We start from the raw sequence: 16,281 nt of genomic DNA, 5'->3' as shown, positions 1-16,281 counted from the left end.
AGGCAGAACACCATGGCCAAAGGCCAAGGGTGAAGAGGGGTGCCCCTGGGGTTCAGCTTGGCTGCAGTGTGGAGTGCAGGGGCAGTATGGCAAGAGACGCCGCCCAGGAGAGGGAGTGGGCAGGGGCGACATGCCCCAAGACACCCAGCACAGGTGACAGGGCCTGGAGAGATGCAATGACAGCAATCAGATTCCACTGAACTTAGAACTATGCAAGGAAAAACCACTGTATTTACTCAGTGTGGCAGGCAGAATCTAAGGTGACCCCAAGATCCCCTGTGGCTGGGCGACACCCTGCATGATCGCCAGGACTGCATGCATGATGGATGGGTTCTCCCTCTGGGACTCGGTTATGTTGCATTGCTGCCCTCAGAACAGGGAGATGGTCTGGGTGACTCTTAAGGCATCACACACAGAGCTTCTTCTCTGAAGAGGAAGCTGGAGATTCAAAGCAAAAAGAGACTGGCCAGCTGTGGCCGTCTTGCAAGTAGAGGTGTACCATGAGAAGAAACGCAGGACCTGCAGGAGCCGCTGGCCAGCAAGGGCGGGAACCTCAGTCCTACAGCCACCAGGAACTGGATTCTGCCAACAAGAGTTAGCTTGGAGGTGGATTCCTCCTCAGGGCCTCCAGAAGAGCACCTGCCCCTGCGGACACCTTGATTTCAGCCTGTAACACCCTGGGCCAAGAGCCCAACCACACCATGTGGGCTTCTGACCCACCCACCTGTGAGATAATAAACAGGTACTGTCATAAGTCACTCAGTCTGTTGTCATCTGTCATGCAGCAACAGGAAAGTAACACATCCAGCTACTATCAGCTTTCAAGGGGGAAACACAATTGTGATACTTGGAGTAACTGGGGGGAAGGAGGGGGCATTTTGCCAGTGGCTACAACCCCCTACCCTGCTCTCTGAAGGCATCTAAGAGACCCTACGGCCTTGCCACAGCTGCAACCTCCCTGCTAGCAGCTAGATATTCACTTAGCTACCTGGTGACAGGCAAGCTGTGGACAGAAAACACTGGAGGACAGGAAGATAAGACAACAAATGCCACAGGTGCAACATTACAGCCCAATACAACAAGCCACAGGCAGGGGAAGAGCAGGTTTCCTCAAAACCACCTGACTCAGCTAGTGATTCATTTCATCTTATGTGACCAGAGAGCTGTTTGTAACCAGAATGTCCAAAGCCCAGGAAAAGAGGAGCCAGACACTGGCCCAGACAGAGACAGACATTTCAGCGCCCGGTGTCTGAGTCTGGCGGCGGTAGCTGGAAACGTGGGTAGACTCTGTGGCAGCTGCTCCCACTGATTTACAGCCCCTTCCGGGCCCAGGCAGACGCTCACTGTCCCCACTCAGCTCCAGCTCCCGCTCCCAAAACATGGCAGCCTTTTTACTTTCAAGACATTTTAAAAATGTTTGGAGGGCTCTTTCTGGTAGTACCTATTCTAAAAGCAAAACATCTTAGCTTGGCCCCAGAGCAAAGATGATGCTTACATTGATGAACCCATCCATAATTTTTAACAATGGGATAATTTTCTTCATACAAAAAGGGCTCTAATTAACCAACAAGACCAACAACTCAACTGAAAAAAATGGGCAAACAACAGGCAAAGATTCGTTCATACAAGACATGCAAATGGAGCCAGTGAATCCACGATGGGACACTCAGTTGTGCCAATAATGACAAACACACATCAGAAGAGCTGGGTATGGTGTCCCCAGACAGAATGGCACCATCAGGAGTGAAATTTGCTCAAACTTTTTGAAGGGCCATCCAGTGAGATCTGCCAAAGTGAGGAATGTTTATAATCTTTGGCTGAGAAATCCCACTTCTAGGGATTAATTATACAGAAATACGCAGAGAGCTGTTTACTGCAGCCCAGTTCGTTTAAAAAAAAAAAAAATCCAAACAAGACTGGAATGACCTTATGGGTCCAATATAAATTAGGATTCATTCATTCATGTGTGGAAATATTATGCTGCCAGCAAAAGGGGCAGACCTGATCCCCCTCATCTTCATGGGCTGACATGGAAAGAAGCCAAGCAAGACACATGCTCAGGGGGGACAAAGAGCTGTATCAGGACATGGCTAAAATGACCCTGTTTCTAAAATGCACACATTGCACCAGAGCCTACTGTAATGAAAAAATAAAATTAAAAGTGCACATATATCTCTACATGTATGAATAAGAAGGGTCTAGAAGGATAAGTTCCAAACTATGAACAGTGGCTGCCTCAGGGAAGTGAGGCTGGAGTTAAACAGATTCAAGAAGTACCAGCAATTAGGGCCCACACACTAATACAGGGAGCTCAAGAACAGACCTGTGCAGCGCCAGAAGCGAGGGCGGCCAGGAGGCACCCAGTCAGGGAATTCCTGAGTGTGTTGAGTGCAACAGTCTCTTAAGAGAAGCCCCAAAGAGAGGAGGGGACTCTATAGTTGATTGGATGGAAAAGGCTAAATTCTGCAGAATTTCACTGATTCTATGGCATGTTTTCCATATTTTCCACTCTGAAATTGAGATGTGTCTCATAATCGATATTTCACAACTTCCTTAGGATTTTTTCTTTTTTATAGAATATAAAGTATCAGTGCATCTTACAATCTGTGATGAAATTCAATACACTGCCCCTGGACTAAAGATTCATATTAACACATTACTAAGGTTCTGAGAAGTCCTGCAGCAAATAAACATGTAATCCTGATTCTCCAAAGTATCTGACACTTTTCTCTTTTCCTTATTTTGCCTTTCCCTTTGTTCACACATGAGATTATGCTGACACTCCACAAGGTGCCACCTGGTGCCCTGTGGATGTCTGCAAAGCTGCAAGGGGATCCTGTCACTTTCCAGGGTAACTGGGGTGGTTGGGACACAGCTCTTACAATTCTGTATGATGACTGATCGGTAAATACCACAGTAACAATGGCAAGACCCACCCATGGATGCTACAAGAGAAGGGCAAAGGTATGAGAGAGAGGCTGCGAAGAATCTTCTTAGAAGGTTCTTGGCCGGACGCGGTGGCTCAAGTCTGTAATCCCAGCACTTTGGGAGGCCGAGACGGGCGGATCACGAGGTCAGGAGATCGAGACCATCCTGGCGAACACGGTGAAACCCCGTCTCTACTAAAAAAATACAAAAAAACTAGCCGGGCGAGGTGGCGGGCGCCTGTAGTCCCAGCTACTCCGGAGGCTGAGGCAGGAGAATGGCGTAAACCCGGGAGGCGGAGCTTGCAGTGAGCAGAGATCCGGCCACTGCACTCCAGCCTGGGCGACAGAGCAAGACTCCGTCTCAAAAAAATAAATAAATAAAAAATAAAAATAAAAATAAAAGAAGGTTCTTGCCGACTACAAAGTAAAACATAGAAATGTAGAGTGGAGAAGCCTGGTGGACTTTAACCAAATAACTGCTGCTGAGCAGACAGAAGACATCATTGTCCTCATGCGCCTCCTGATATGACACACTAGGGAGGGACTGGCACTGCTGGGTGGTGTTCCTGCTGAAAATGTATGACCTTGACCTAGTCACGAAAACACCAGATAAACCCGAATTGAGGGACACTCCACAAAATAAACAGTCGAGGTTCTTCCAAAGTGTCAAGGTCAAAACCTGAAGCTCCATCCCAGATGGCAGGAGACCACAGAGAGCAACAGCAAGATTGGATCCTGGACCAGAAGACAGGTATTAGTAGGACAACTGGGGAAATTTGAATTCATTTAGGCCTTTCAATTACTGAAGAGCTATCAATGCGATCTTTCTGGTTTAGATAATCATGGTCAGACAAGATGTTCACACTGGAGGAAGCTGTGCAAAGAGTATACGGGAACTTTGTGTACTATCTTTGCAACTCTGTCAAAATTTCTTAAAAATAAAAATTACACTAAACATACCTGTGCAATGTGAACTTTATTACAGTAAATCTAGAATACATCATCTAGTAGCCAATAAAGAGATTTTTAAAAGCCCACTTGTGTTACATGATGGGTCACCCTGAAGACATTCTTGTCTGGAGAAATGAACCTAGGCTACAGATTTGCAAACATGGGGCTGGGAGTTTGGGCAGAATGGACAGAGGGGAGCAAACGCCTCGCAGGGTCTGGTCTCATGGGGGTCACTGCAGGCCTACCATTAGGGCGCCAGGGGCTGCTGCCTTTAGTACTAAATGCAAGTTCAGAAACACAGGACTCACAGGGTCACAGCACACAGGGTGTGGTCTGAAACTCACAATGCACTGTCCGCCCGGAGAGCTCCCACCGATTGAGGAATCCTTACAACAACCTGTGAGGAAGGTGCCCCAACATTATCTCCCTCCCCATTTTACAGACAGGTAAGCTGGGGCTCAATGCAGTTAAACAATTTGCCTAAATGCACACAGCTGGGTGTTCAGGAGAGGCTCTGAACCTAGGCAGTCTGACTTTAGATTCACTATGGCACTGCTTCTGAAAAGACCCCTGCAGAGATGTAGGTCCCATGGAGAGAGCACTGGACTGAGAGTCAGAAAGGTGCCGAGTGGTCCTGAGTCAACCATGCAACCACTCGCGGCTTCTATTCTCATTGTTGAGGATGTGGAGAAGAGCAATTTTTGTAGGGTTTCGAGAACTCAAGATCTCTTTCAGCTGGAAAAGCACTAAGTGAGCCATAAATTCACACTGAAGTGTAAATGGCTGCTATTGGATACTTTCTGATCAATATGACCAACAAGGAGGTTTTGAGTACCCATGTGCCCTGCTTATATTCCAGGGGAGCCAGGAGACTCAGTGTGAGGAGGGGGAAGAAGGTTCCTGGGAGTGGAGTCTGGAGGGAGTTAGTCAACACAGCCAGGGGAAAGGAATTTGGGGTGAGAGCCAGAGTCCCAAAGACAAACAGTCTGTTCACCAACTGGCCTAGGATCAGCAGCCGTGCCCTGGTAGAGTGATCAGAGCCAGGTGATGTCACTGGGGGAGTACCTCCTAGAGGAGGGGTGCCTGTGGGTCGAGAGGAGACAGGTTTTCAGAAAGCTCTGCAGGAAGGCCTGGGGCAGGTCCACCTGGACCAAGTGGGGTATCTCGGACAGAAGCCACTGAGCTGGATGGCGCTGGAGGGGTTGGTTCTGCAGGTGGAGGGGCCTTCTTGTTTTGCTGGAGAATGGGTCCCTGCCATGGTCTTAAAGGCCCAGCAAGGTTAAGCTCTGAGTGAACAGACAGGAACATTCTTCCCTAGATGAAGGTGCATCTCTCCTGCAGGGTGCCAGCCAGCCTCCTTAAGAGCTCAGTTCACTCCTGTGAGTCTCTCCTGGAAGCCTCCAGACCAGTGCCCTGGCCCACAGCTGTGGAAATGAGGAGCTCGGCAGAGAACCCAGCATCTGTTTCATCTCTGCCAGGGCCCGTAGGAGGCCTGGGCCTGACAACCTCTCCAGAAAAAGCTGATCCAGGCTCCAGGGCCACTGTCCTCCAGGCACAACCCCCAGCCCTGGTGGGACAAAGGGGTGACGCTGCCAGAGGGAGAGTGGGGAGGCTCTCATTACTCTCCAAGGACCCCCCTGACACCCTGCTGCAGCTAGGCCAGGGAAGAGATGGCACAGAAAGTGCCGCGAGTAGGCCTGTGGTCCTGATGTGGAGCTGGCTTTGGTTGTGGGGGTGTAGAAAAAGGGACGGGGTAGGGTGAACCTGGGGGCATGCTCCCCGAGGCCCTGTCCTGACCTGAACATCTCCTGGCCTCTGCTGCCTCAACTGAGAGCCTGGCCAGCAGGACTGATGCTTCCAGGATTCCCGGCTCCCTGAGGGCTGACACAGCCTCATCACAGAATGTGAATGCGTGGATGGCTGCACAGGTGGCCCCTGGCTCCAGAGGACAGGAGCAGACCACACGGAAGGGTCAGCCAAGGGCAGGGAGATGGGAGGGATTCTGAGAATCAGCTGTAAAATGGATGTTTGTTGTAAGGGAACAGGGTGAGCTTTGGCATCAACACGGAGCTCAGCTTGAAGATGCACCAGCTCTGAAACCTCAACTAAGTTACCACAACCTCTCTAAGGTTCCACACCCCCATCTGTAAAGGGGGAACCCTGCAGCTGGGGGAAGGAGCAGCTTCGAGCACAGGAGGAGCCACCTTCACAGGCCAGACCTGGTCTCACATGCTCTGGGGCACCATTTCCTCCTCACCCCACGACTCCTGGACTGGGGGAGGGCACTGGCCTCCACATGGCACGTGCCAGGAAGGAGGCTCATGTGGACTCAGACCAGGGCTGGCCTCGGTCCCAGTTGCACCTCATGCCGGCGAGGCACCTACCCGGCCTGGTCCGCAGCTGGCACTCAGCTGCCCTGGGGCATGGGAGCCACAAGCACGATCCTGCTCTGCAGAGCCTCCCCTGCACCCAAAGGGCGGGTCTCAGCCTGGGTGGCGGCAATAGCCGATGTGAAAACAAAAACAGTGGTGCTCCCACACATTGCCCAAGTCCAGGAAAGGGAACCACAAGCCAAGCGCCTTCCCTGAGAGGCCGCTACCTCCCTGGCACCCTGTTCTCCCTCATTCCGGACCCCTCAATTGGGCACGCTGTCCCCTGACCTCAGCCCCGTGGTCTGGGCAGGATGACACTGGGGGAGGCATGGGCAGGTACACACCGAGGGGTCACTCTGCTCAATCTGGGGTGGGGCCACCACTTGAGATGACCACTCAGCACGACCGAGGCACTGGCAACCCACTTCCCAGATGAGCGAACAACTCAGGGGAGAGTGACTGGCCCGGTCCCCCGAGGGGCTAAGATTGGAAGCCTCGTCAGCAACAAGGTCCTTCTTTCCTGCCATGATGTGTCGCTGCCCTCAAGTGTCATTTCTTGGACCCCAGAGGGCACCCCCAGGGACGATGGCCATGCCACCAGCACCAGGAGAGCCTGGGCAGAACTCACCTGTAGGCACACAGCCCCAACCCTACCTATCTTCGCCTCAGTCCCTCTCCCATCAGCCACAGGGGAGCCGGGAGCGTGGGAGGGGTACACACAGGGGTGAGGGGCTGGGCTTGAGAACCACTGGCTAAGAGCAGACCCACACTGTGTGGGTTCTGATCCCAAATCTGCCCCCAGTAGCTCTGTGACCTTATGTAACTTAAGCTCAAAGCCCCTCAGTATCCTCACCTCTAAATTGGAGGTGATAACAGAACCTTCCTCATAGGGTCATTAAGTGGATTAAATTAGCTACTATCTGTAAAGTATTTAACCCAGTGCCTGGCACGCTAAGCACCTGCCTAAGTGCTGACAGACGCACAGCTCAGAGAGGCCACACAATGCGTGGTGGGGGTGGGGGGGTGGCAACGGGCAGGGTCTGAGGCCTTGACTCCAAACCCCCACCCCACTGCAGCTCCCCAAGGGTTGACAGTCAGTTCCTGCCTCTGGGAGCAACTCCCCACCAATCACAAACACCCACCCGCAAGGCAGAAGCTTTCTGGGGAATTATTTCTCCAGGCTCTAAGGAATGTTACTTTCTCTTTGCTGGGTATCTACAGTACTCAATTTCAACCCAGCTTTCAAATGGCCTCTAAGATGAGCCCTGATTAAATTCTCATAAAACCACAGGCAGCAGCATTCAATCTGTGGTATGCACCCCCGTCCCCAGGGAGGCCTGGGATCCCAAACAGGCCATCTGTCACCCCCAGAGCAGATGTGTGAGAGAGCTTCTAAGAAAAGGAGAACAGGAGAGCCCGTCACCCCAAAGCAGTCAGGGCTTTCAAGGACCTCTCCAGCCTGTTGCCCAATGGTCTGAGACCTGCTGTCCCTGCAGACAGGGACACAAACCCACGCCTTGCAATTACGGCCCAAGTGCCTTCTCACACATGGTGCCTTCTCAGCCAGTTCGGGAGCCAGCTGGAGCCTTGCCCAGAATCGCTCAGCCTGGGGTGGCACAGCCACGCCTTGGCCTCGGGGCTTCCATCTCTGGACCCTGGCCCTGGGTGGCAAAGTGGGCTGCTGATGGGAGAAAGAGTCTGCAAATTCAATGTTTGTCACTGCAGTCTCCTCCCTCCCTCCCCAAGGCCTGCACCAGGGAATGCTTAATTTCTAGGAAGAATTAAGTGCTTGGTTTGAATTGAATCCAAGCTCACTGCTGCCTGTGCCTCTGCCTAGGGGGTGTGTGTGTGGGGAGAAATGTGGGTATAGGTATAGGCATGGCTGCCTCCCAGAAGCAGTCACCTATGAGGGAAAGTTGGAGCCCTGGCATGCTGGGGTGGGTCATTCTGCAAGCCAGGATGCTGGCTGCTACAGGGAGGGGACTGCTGCCGAGGTCACAGACTGAGGCCAAAGCCCCAGCCAGAGAGAGGAGAAATTCCAAGGTCGTTCAGTCATGGGAAAGGTAGGTCCTCAGGCAGGGACCCATGTTTTGGAAGGTGACAACATGGAAGACTGCTAGTGCTCCCCTAAAACTCATTCTAGCCCTTCTTCCACGGTGATAAAACCTGAGTTCTAGCTGGGCATGTGGCTGCTCAGAACAAGGACTCAATTTCCCAACTTCCTTGCAGCTTAGGATGTGACTAATTCTGGCCAATGTTGGTCCTGTAGCTTCCAGAACCCCTCCTTAAAAGAGAACTAGGCCTTCTTCTCATTTGCTTCCTTTTTCTTAGTCGTCCTCTCCATCCTAATGTCTAGATCTTGGATATGAGGGCTGGAAATACAGCCATCACCCAGGACCAGATGGGAAAACTACAGAAGAATAAGGAGCTAGAAGGAGCCAGGGTCCCAGCCCCTGTACCCATGCTGGATGGCCTAACTCTGGGCTTTTACATCAGAGAGAAAGGAAGTTCTGTCACATTTAAGCCACTGTTATTTTAGGTCTGCTGTTAAAGTAATTTGAATGCTAACTGATACTAAGTGGGTGGGTTTGAAGCTGCCAGAGCTGAGGCAGAGAAATGACCCTGCTTCCCCTCCAGGCTCTGAATGAGACAAGGATGAGCTCTGGGAATGTGGAGCTGAGAAGGCAGTGACCTCACAAAGGCTGCCTGGAGACAGCGGGGCTGGGAGCTCCCAGCAGCAGGCCTCATCTGTCTCCTGGATGCAGAGCTGGGGTGGCAGAGGCCCTCCATGGCTGATGCTCTGCAGGGAGACAGATGGCCCACCTAAGCACAGACCCTTATCCAAGGGCTCTGCCTGCTATTCCTGGGAGAGCCTCCCCTTGTGCCATGGCCCAGCTGCCCAACCCCACCACAAAGCAGGGACTCTGGTCATCTCCCTCCCCCTGCTCATCAATGAGGATCCTAGCGGTCCTGAAGCGCCCACCCATCCCCCAACAGCTCTGGGTTCCCTGCAGCTGTCCAGATTCTCTGAAAACAGAGACAGCAGCCTTAGTGCCAGGGAGGGTGACAACCAGAGGAAGTCTCGCCAAGCCCCTTCTTCCAACACAAAAGCGTGTCACTGGATTGCTGTGATTATCTGAGGGAACTTCAAGGGTAATTATGGCCATTTCCAGTATGCCTGAAAGGGCTGAGTGCCTCCAGGAACAGCAGGGAGTGGAGAAGGGGGGCCCAGGGTGTGCTTCTCAGGAAGGCTCTCCGCCTCTGCAGCTTGTGGGGGCATGCAGCAGGGACCCACCCAGCAGTGCTGGTGAATGGACAGCCACTGGGAGTCAGGAAAGGGCTCCAGGAAGTCCCAGCCTCTGACTGCCCTCCTGGAAGAATACAAGCCCAGGCACGGGGTGCATGATAAGGAAAACCCAGGGTGCAACATTCATGGCCCACCCACCCTACACTTCCTGCTGATCTAGAACCAAACGTGTGTTAGGGTTTGGTCAATAGCTCTCTCTCTGGACCTGTTGGGGACTGGGCCCTCTCCTGGAACACCCACAGCTCTCCCCCTTACGCGCGCAGCTCCTGAACTTTCTAATCTCCCCATGAACTAGGACACACCCTGCTTAAAATTCCTGACCTGATTCCTAACTGCCTCCAGGAGAGGCCCAATTCCGAGCCAGGCAAGGGGGCAATGGAGGTATCTCCTGGGCCTGCCTCTCGGCATGTGACTTCCTACGGTCCACCTCATCATCACTGGGTTCCTGCTTCCTGAACACAGCATACACGCTCACACCCCGGGCCCAGGCTCACTCTTGATCCCAAAGCCCTGGTCTTCTACTCCTAAAAATCTAGGATGTGAAGACTCAATTAGGATGCTGGGGTCCTGCCATCATGGTGGGAGCAGCTGGAGCGGTTGCTGTTCCCGGGTGACCCAATGGGCCAGTCCCATGCTAAGTGCTCTGCAGACATCATCCCGGGTATCCTGACCCCTGACCCCATGGCTGAACCAAGTATCACCCACATCTTCCAGAACACCAGCAGAACTCAAATGACTGATTTGACTGAGACCACGTGGCTAACAAGAGCCCAGACTGGGACCCACACGCAGGCTGCCTCCCTCCAGAGTCTGTGCCTTTGGCTCCAAAGGGCACTTCAGCAGCACCGTCTCGAATCCCATCCAAACTTGTCACTCTCCAAATGGACTTGTCCGGGACATGAGATGCGGCTGCTGGTCTGCCACCTTCTTCCACTAACTGGGCCTTCTCATGTTCTAATACAGCCTTCTGCTCTTTACACAGGCAGTGTCCAACAAGCATACCTTCTGGAAAGAGGCTGACTCCCTTTCCCAACATTTGACCAAACCTTCACCCATGGCAGACTGAGATGAAGGTGACCCCAGAAGGGAATGTACAGCTCTTTCTTCCCATCTGGGATTCTGGATGGCTCCAGGAAGACAGTGCAAAGGGAGGGGAAGTGCACAGCAGAGGCCAATCACTCCAGGCCCAGCAAATAAAGGTTGCTGGCGTGTGCTAAGAAAGCCTGCCCACATGGGGCACCAGGACAAAACCCCCATTCTCTGCACCCACCAATGTGTCAGGCATTCCGGGAAAGAAGCCTCAGGAGCCCTTCCAGGACAGCCAGATCCAGCAGCCAGCTCTTCTGCAGGGCACATTCCTTAGAGAGGGAACCAAGGACTCACCCATTCTCCAGGCCAGGGTCCTCAGTGGTACCCATTTCAGGTTCTTCTAGATCCAGGGCCCTCTGGCCATGGACATGAAAGTCAAGCTCAGGAGTAGGGGCCAGGGAGCCTGAGTCAGAGAGACCTGGCTGGATGCTGGCCCAGCCACCTGAATGCTGTGTGACGTGGCACGTCTGCTAACCTCTCAGAGCCTCTGGGATTCTGTAAAATGGGAAGACTTATCATGCCCACTTCTAAGCATACCAAAGGGAGAATACAAGGAGAGGGCCTAATCCAAAGGCAGGAACACAACACATACCCAATAAATGGTGGTCTCAGACTCCCATGCAGATGGTCTGCCTCTGGAGCTGTGAGCCAAAAGGTACCCACTAGTCCCACCAGTCACCATCACAGGAAATTATACCTGAGGCCAAGTCACCATCCAGGTCAGGGTTCAAGGCAGCCAGGTTAGGCCTCAATCACGGTCTGTAGGGCAGGGAGCAGGGGCTGCCCCCTTGACCCCAGGATAAATTCTCACAAAGCCTGAGGGTCCGGGCCAAGCACTTTTCCTTAAAATTAAACAAGAGCTCTCAGTAGGGCACACTTGGACCAAGCAGTGAACTAGATGGTTACTGTTAACAGGAGTCTCTCCACAAAGTCTTTCTCACATAAACACCTTGAGAATGCAGCCTTGAGTTCTCTGGCTCTGCCTGCCCCAGGGGTGGGGAGGGGTCGGGGTGAGTCCTCAGGGACAGGAGCCTGCAGTTGGCAGGGGAGGCGCTGCAGCGAAGAGGGAGGCCCCTGCCCTCCAGAACAGAGTGGACCCCTGAGGTCCAGCAGCCACATTACATCTCCACGTGTTTGATTTAAGGCCTTCAGTTTCTGTTTGTGTCCTCTGCCCAGTTACATAACTCCACTCGCCTGCCTGCCGCTGAGCTGTCTACACACACTCCTGCTCTCCAGCCACTGTGTTATCGGGACACTTCAATGTCACCCATGGGTTCAACATAACAAAACAAAACCCTCAGAACCCCTTTCAGCAAGAGCACCCTGAGGCTTTCATTTCCTCACTGCTGGTCACAGGAGAATGCAAGGGCCTCCCCAGAATGACTGCCCCATGGAATTCAAATGCTTCCTGCCCCAAAGTGCTTAAGAAGACAAGACCCTCTCTCTCCACACCACAGGCCGTGGCCAGTTTGTGACCACAAAGATGGCCGCCTGCCACGGATGCGGTGCCACACATGTCCCTACCTTCCATGTAGGCCTCAATCTTCCGGATGAGCTCGTAGGACTTGGAGCGGTCGAGCAGGGTTCTGATGGCAGGAAGCGGGTCCAGGACGATGGTCTCAGGGTGGGCATCGATGTACTCCTGAAAGGGAAGCACGCTGCTCTGGTTAGAGCGGGGGAAGGGCCAGGTAGCATTTCACCCCTCGTGCCCTCTGCACATCCATCCTGTCCTACCCTCCAGCCCTGGCTTTGGTGGAGGGTGGTGCATTCCAGCACTGGGGCATTGCGAGCAGTCACCCGGAGATCTGAGAGAGAGGCCTGACCAGGCCAAACTCAGAAATAGAGCGCCACACGGAAGACAGCGAGGAAACTGCAACCAGGCTCAGGGCAGGCTGCCTGACTCCGGACAAAACCTCACCCGGAAGCAGATCCACTCCAGGCGCTGGCTCCTCTGGGAGTGGCGGCCACGTGCCCCACACTGATAGGGACTCTGAGGCAGGGCCGGGAGAGGGGGATGAGGCCAGGAGTCATCAGACCGTCTGTAGGAAGGTGTGGCGGAGAGAAACATGCCACAGGGTGGGCACCGGCCACCCGGCACTCAAGTACTGCACCTCCATACCTGCTAGCTTTGGGGTAGGCACGAAGAAAATGCAAGAGAACCCGTGACAAAAACCAGTCTCTAAGGAACTTACTATCTTCTTAGGGAAATAACCCTTACATGCGGGGAAGACACTGTTGTCCAGAACAGAACTCAATAAAATAACAGGCAGAATCCCACACCACCCTGGTGGGCCAGACCAACCCGAGCTGACATAGCAAAGGAGCCCACCCTTGCTCTCAACCTCCATGATTCTAAGGACAAAACTGGAACGCTGGCGTGACGAGACGAAGGTCTCAGGGAAAAAGCTGGCCTGAAAAAGGCCTCAACCAGCTGCTGCGGGTTGAACTGTGTCCCCCAAATATACGCTCAAGTCCTAACCCTTCAGCACTTGTGAACGTGGCCTTATTGATAAGGAAACAGGGTCTTTGTGGATGGAATGGAGTTAGGACGAGGTCATGCCGCATGTGGGTGGACCCCAATCCCCTGGCTGGATTTCTTAGGAGAGAAATCTGAACACAGACACAGGGAGGAGGCCGCGTGGAGACAGACAACTGCAGTGACGCACCTACAAGCCAAGGAGGGCAGAAGGTGCCCACCCCCACCAGGAGCCTGGAGAGGGGCAGGGAAGCTTCGCCCTCAGGGCCTCGGGAGGGAGCCACTGCTGACGCCCTGACTGGAGCTGTTGGCCCCCAGGGCTGGGAGATTCCCGTAGTGTTAAGCCTCCCAGTTTGTGATACTTGGTTATGACAGTCTGAAGAAACGGACACACCAGTGTGATTCCCCCACCCAGCCAGCCCCCTGCCCTCCGTTCACCCATTCCGCAGCCTGTCAGTGAGGCCTGCACAGGCCAGGGAAACACACGCCAGTGCTGCCTTCCTAGTGAATATTATGGACAGAAGGAAACAGTCATTTAGAATTACTTTTCTTCAGTGAACTTATTTTGGTCCTAGTGACCACTTGTTAAGCCAAAAGCCACTTTTAACACAAAAACCAGAGACTCGTATTCCTACTTCTGCTCTGAAATCGGTCTCTCCTTGGATTTCACGGCAGAGTGTCTGGCCCTGGGCTCCTTTCCGTCTGTCGGTCTGAAGATTTAAAGACTTCCTCTGGCCTCAGCGTGGCTGGCGTAACCTAGGGGAGGCCTCGCGTTCCAGTCCTCACCCCTTAGCCATCCTCTCCCTGAACACAAGTGCAAGGACCTAGATGTGGGGCAGGAGCGTCACAGCTCCCTCCAGCCGTCAACAAGCCACTTGGCCACCAACCTGCTGCCTGTAGACAGTGGACCACGCACTGATGCGGAAGAGCCCACGTCTGCCGCCCACACAGAGCGTGGGGACTAGCCGAAGCGTCTCCTTAAGGAAGGTTTTATGCAGAGCTGCCCTGGGGCCAAGCAGCCACGCCCAGTGCCTCTCACCTGACAGTCTCAGCCTCACCCAAGCACCTGCACCTGATCCCTCATCTCACTTGGGGGCTCTCCATGGGCAACTACCCCTCTCGGCACCATTCCGTCATCAGAGCCTGTCCTTTCAAACGCAGTCCATGCTTCCACCAGAGCAGGTCACTCATGAGGCCCTCCCCGCCGAGAGTCACACATACGTATGAAATCATATTCATAGCACAACATTAATAGTTAGGTGCAGTGGCACAAGCCCGTGGTCCCAGCTACTTGGGAGGCTGAGGTGGGAGGATCACTCAGGCCCAGGAGACTGAGGCTGCAGATGCCACTGCACTCCAGCCTGAGCAACAGAGTGAGACCCCGTCTCCAAAAAAAAGAAAGAAAGAAAAAGAAATGTCAATATTAAAAGGTCATCCACTCAAGAGACTTCACATCACTTACAGTGCTCTGGGCATTATGTGGGGTGCAGCAAATACTTGGATGATCAAAAGCCTTCTCCGCTTCACCCCACCAGATCTATAGTCCTGGCCAGCAAGTTCATGTCCTCAGTTATGAGCTAAAGGCACTTGGCTGTCCTCACTCCCCTACCCTAAACACACCAGGAAGAAGCCTGGTGTAGTGGGAAGGTTATGTGACCAGGAGTCAAGAAACCCAGGTGCCCGGTGTCATCACCTCTCAGAGTCACCGCTGGGCAAGTCGCTTGGCTTCTCAGCATCTCAGTGACGTGTGACATGTGACATGAAGAGTACTGCAGATGCCCTTAGGGTCTCCGTAAAGATGGCGTCTAGTTCTAAGGGTGTAAACAGACTGAGTAAATGAAGAGTGTATTTGTAAAGGTAAACTGGAAGGCTGCACAGGAGAGCTGTTCTAGAACGGGACGGACCACTAGCTAGAGGCATTCCAGGTAACGGGAGGGCCACCCACGCATTTGCTGCCTTCCTTCCAAAAGGGGGCCAACAGCCGAGCACCTGGATGGGACGAGCCAATTCTCCCATGGCAACTGAGGCTGCTTAGAACACAGACATGCTCCTTCCTCCCCTCAAAGTCCCAAGAACAGTCTCCGCTCAGTTCTGAATAAATGAGGGCGATTCTGATTCCATGTTTATGCGTTAGGACAGTGACCTTTAAAGAGAGAACTCAGATTCATTAAGACATGAAGTTAAGCCAAACTCATGAGGAAAGAGGCTGCATGAAACCAAAGGGAAAAACATCTGACAAGCAGGCGCCAACAAGCTTTTGACTGGGGATGAAAGCATTGGTATTAACAGAAGAATTCTTCCTAAACACGATCTCTTCTAGGATGGGGACAGAGAGGACAAAGAGTTTTTCCAGTCACCTCGCTATCCACAAGCGGATTTTGTGCCAAGCTTTCCAGCTTATCTATTATACTGAGGGCCTCGTGCATTTTTCACAGGTCTCTTAGAATTACCAATCTGCTGGGCGGGTGAGCACCCTGTACCACTTTATCACCACTAAGAGGAAGAAAGGCACAGCCATCTCCACAGCAAATGGTAAGCACGTGTTCCCTCGCAGGGCCTGCTGGCTAAAGGACACCAAGAGTGGGATCCTGGAGCCAACAAGGGCAGCCTGGCTCTAGGCAGACATTCAGCCCCCGCCAGGATGAGGGCTGGAACACACCTGGGGCAGAGCATCATGGTGCCCGCCCACAGCACAAGCTCCCTCAGGCTTTTTAGAGGCCCCAAGCCCATGGAATGATGCCAACAGGGACAACCGGCCCTTTGCTAAGCTGTCACTGAGAATCTGAGCAGAATGAGATAAACGTCAGAGATACTCTTTCCTCCTCCATCCTCAAAGGCAGGAAATGAGCAGGGGGTGAGACACAGGAATTTGCTCCTTCTAATGGAAAATTCTGTCAGAGTCCTGAGTTCAGATTCTGCCTCTGACGTTGAGTCTGTGTCTGGAGTTAACCCTCTGAGACTCGTCCTGGGTAAAGTCCACTCTGAATAAAGCCTACCTGAGGTAGCTGCTGTGGGCATCATGGAGATCATGGATGCAAAAGAAGTTTGTAGACACAAAAATGAAAGGATTCTCATTACCCTGCAACACCTAGGCTCCTAGGGCCAAACCTGACACAAGGTCTCGGCTCACCCTGCCTTGCCCCGTGCCGCTGACCCCAG

The 16,281-nt window shown here is 53.0% G+C and overlaps 1 protein-coding gene across 4 annotated transcripts in view; it reads right to left on the bottom strand.

The window, feature by feature from the left end:
• Positions 1–16,281, bottom strand: part of ITPK1 (inositol-tetrakisphosphate 1-kinase) — a 186,789-nt gene that overhangs the window by 42,006 nt on the left and 128,502 nt on the right. For all 4 annotated transcript variants that reach the window (XM_023205518.3, XM_023205514.3, XM_023205515.3 and 1 more), the window contains one exon: positions 12,171–12,288. In XM_023205518.3, the coding sequence (XP_023061286.1) occupies positions 12,171–12,288 (118 nt within the window). The remainder of the gene's footprint in view (positions 1–12,170; positions 12,289–16,281) is intronic.

The sequence above is a fragment of the Piliocolobus tephrosceles genome, chromosome 6 (assembly GCF_002776525.5).
Source record: "Piliocolobus tephrosceles isolate RC106 chromosome 6, ASM277652v3, whole genome shotgun sequence".
In the NCBI taxonomy this organism is placed as follows: domain Eukaryota; kingdom Metazoa; phylum Chordata; class Mammalia; order Primates; family Cercopithecidae; genus Piliocolobus; species Piliocolobus tephrosceles.
The sequence above is the reverse complement of the archived record's forward strand: the minus strand, read 5'-3'. Positions and strand labels throughout refer to the sequence as shown.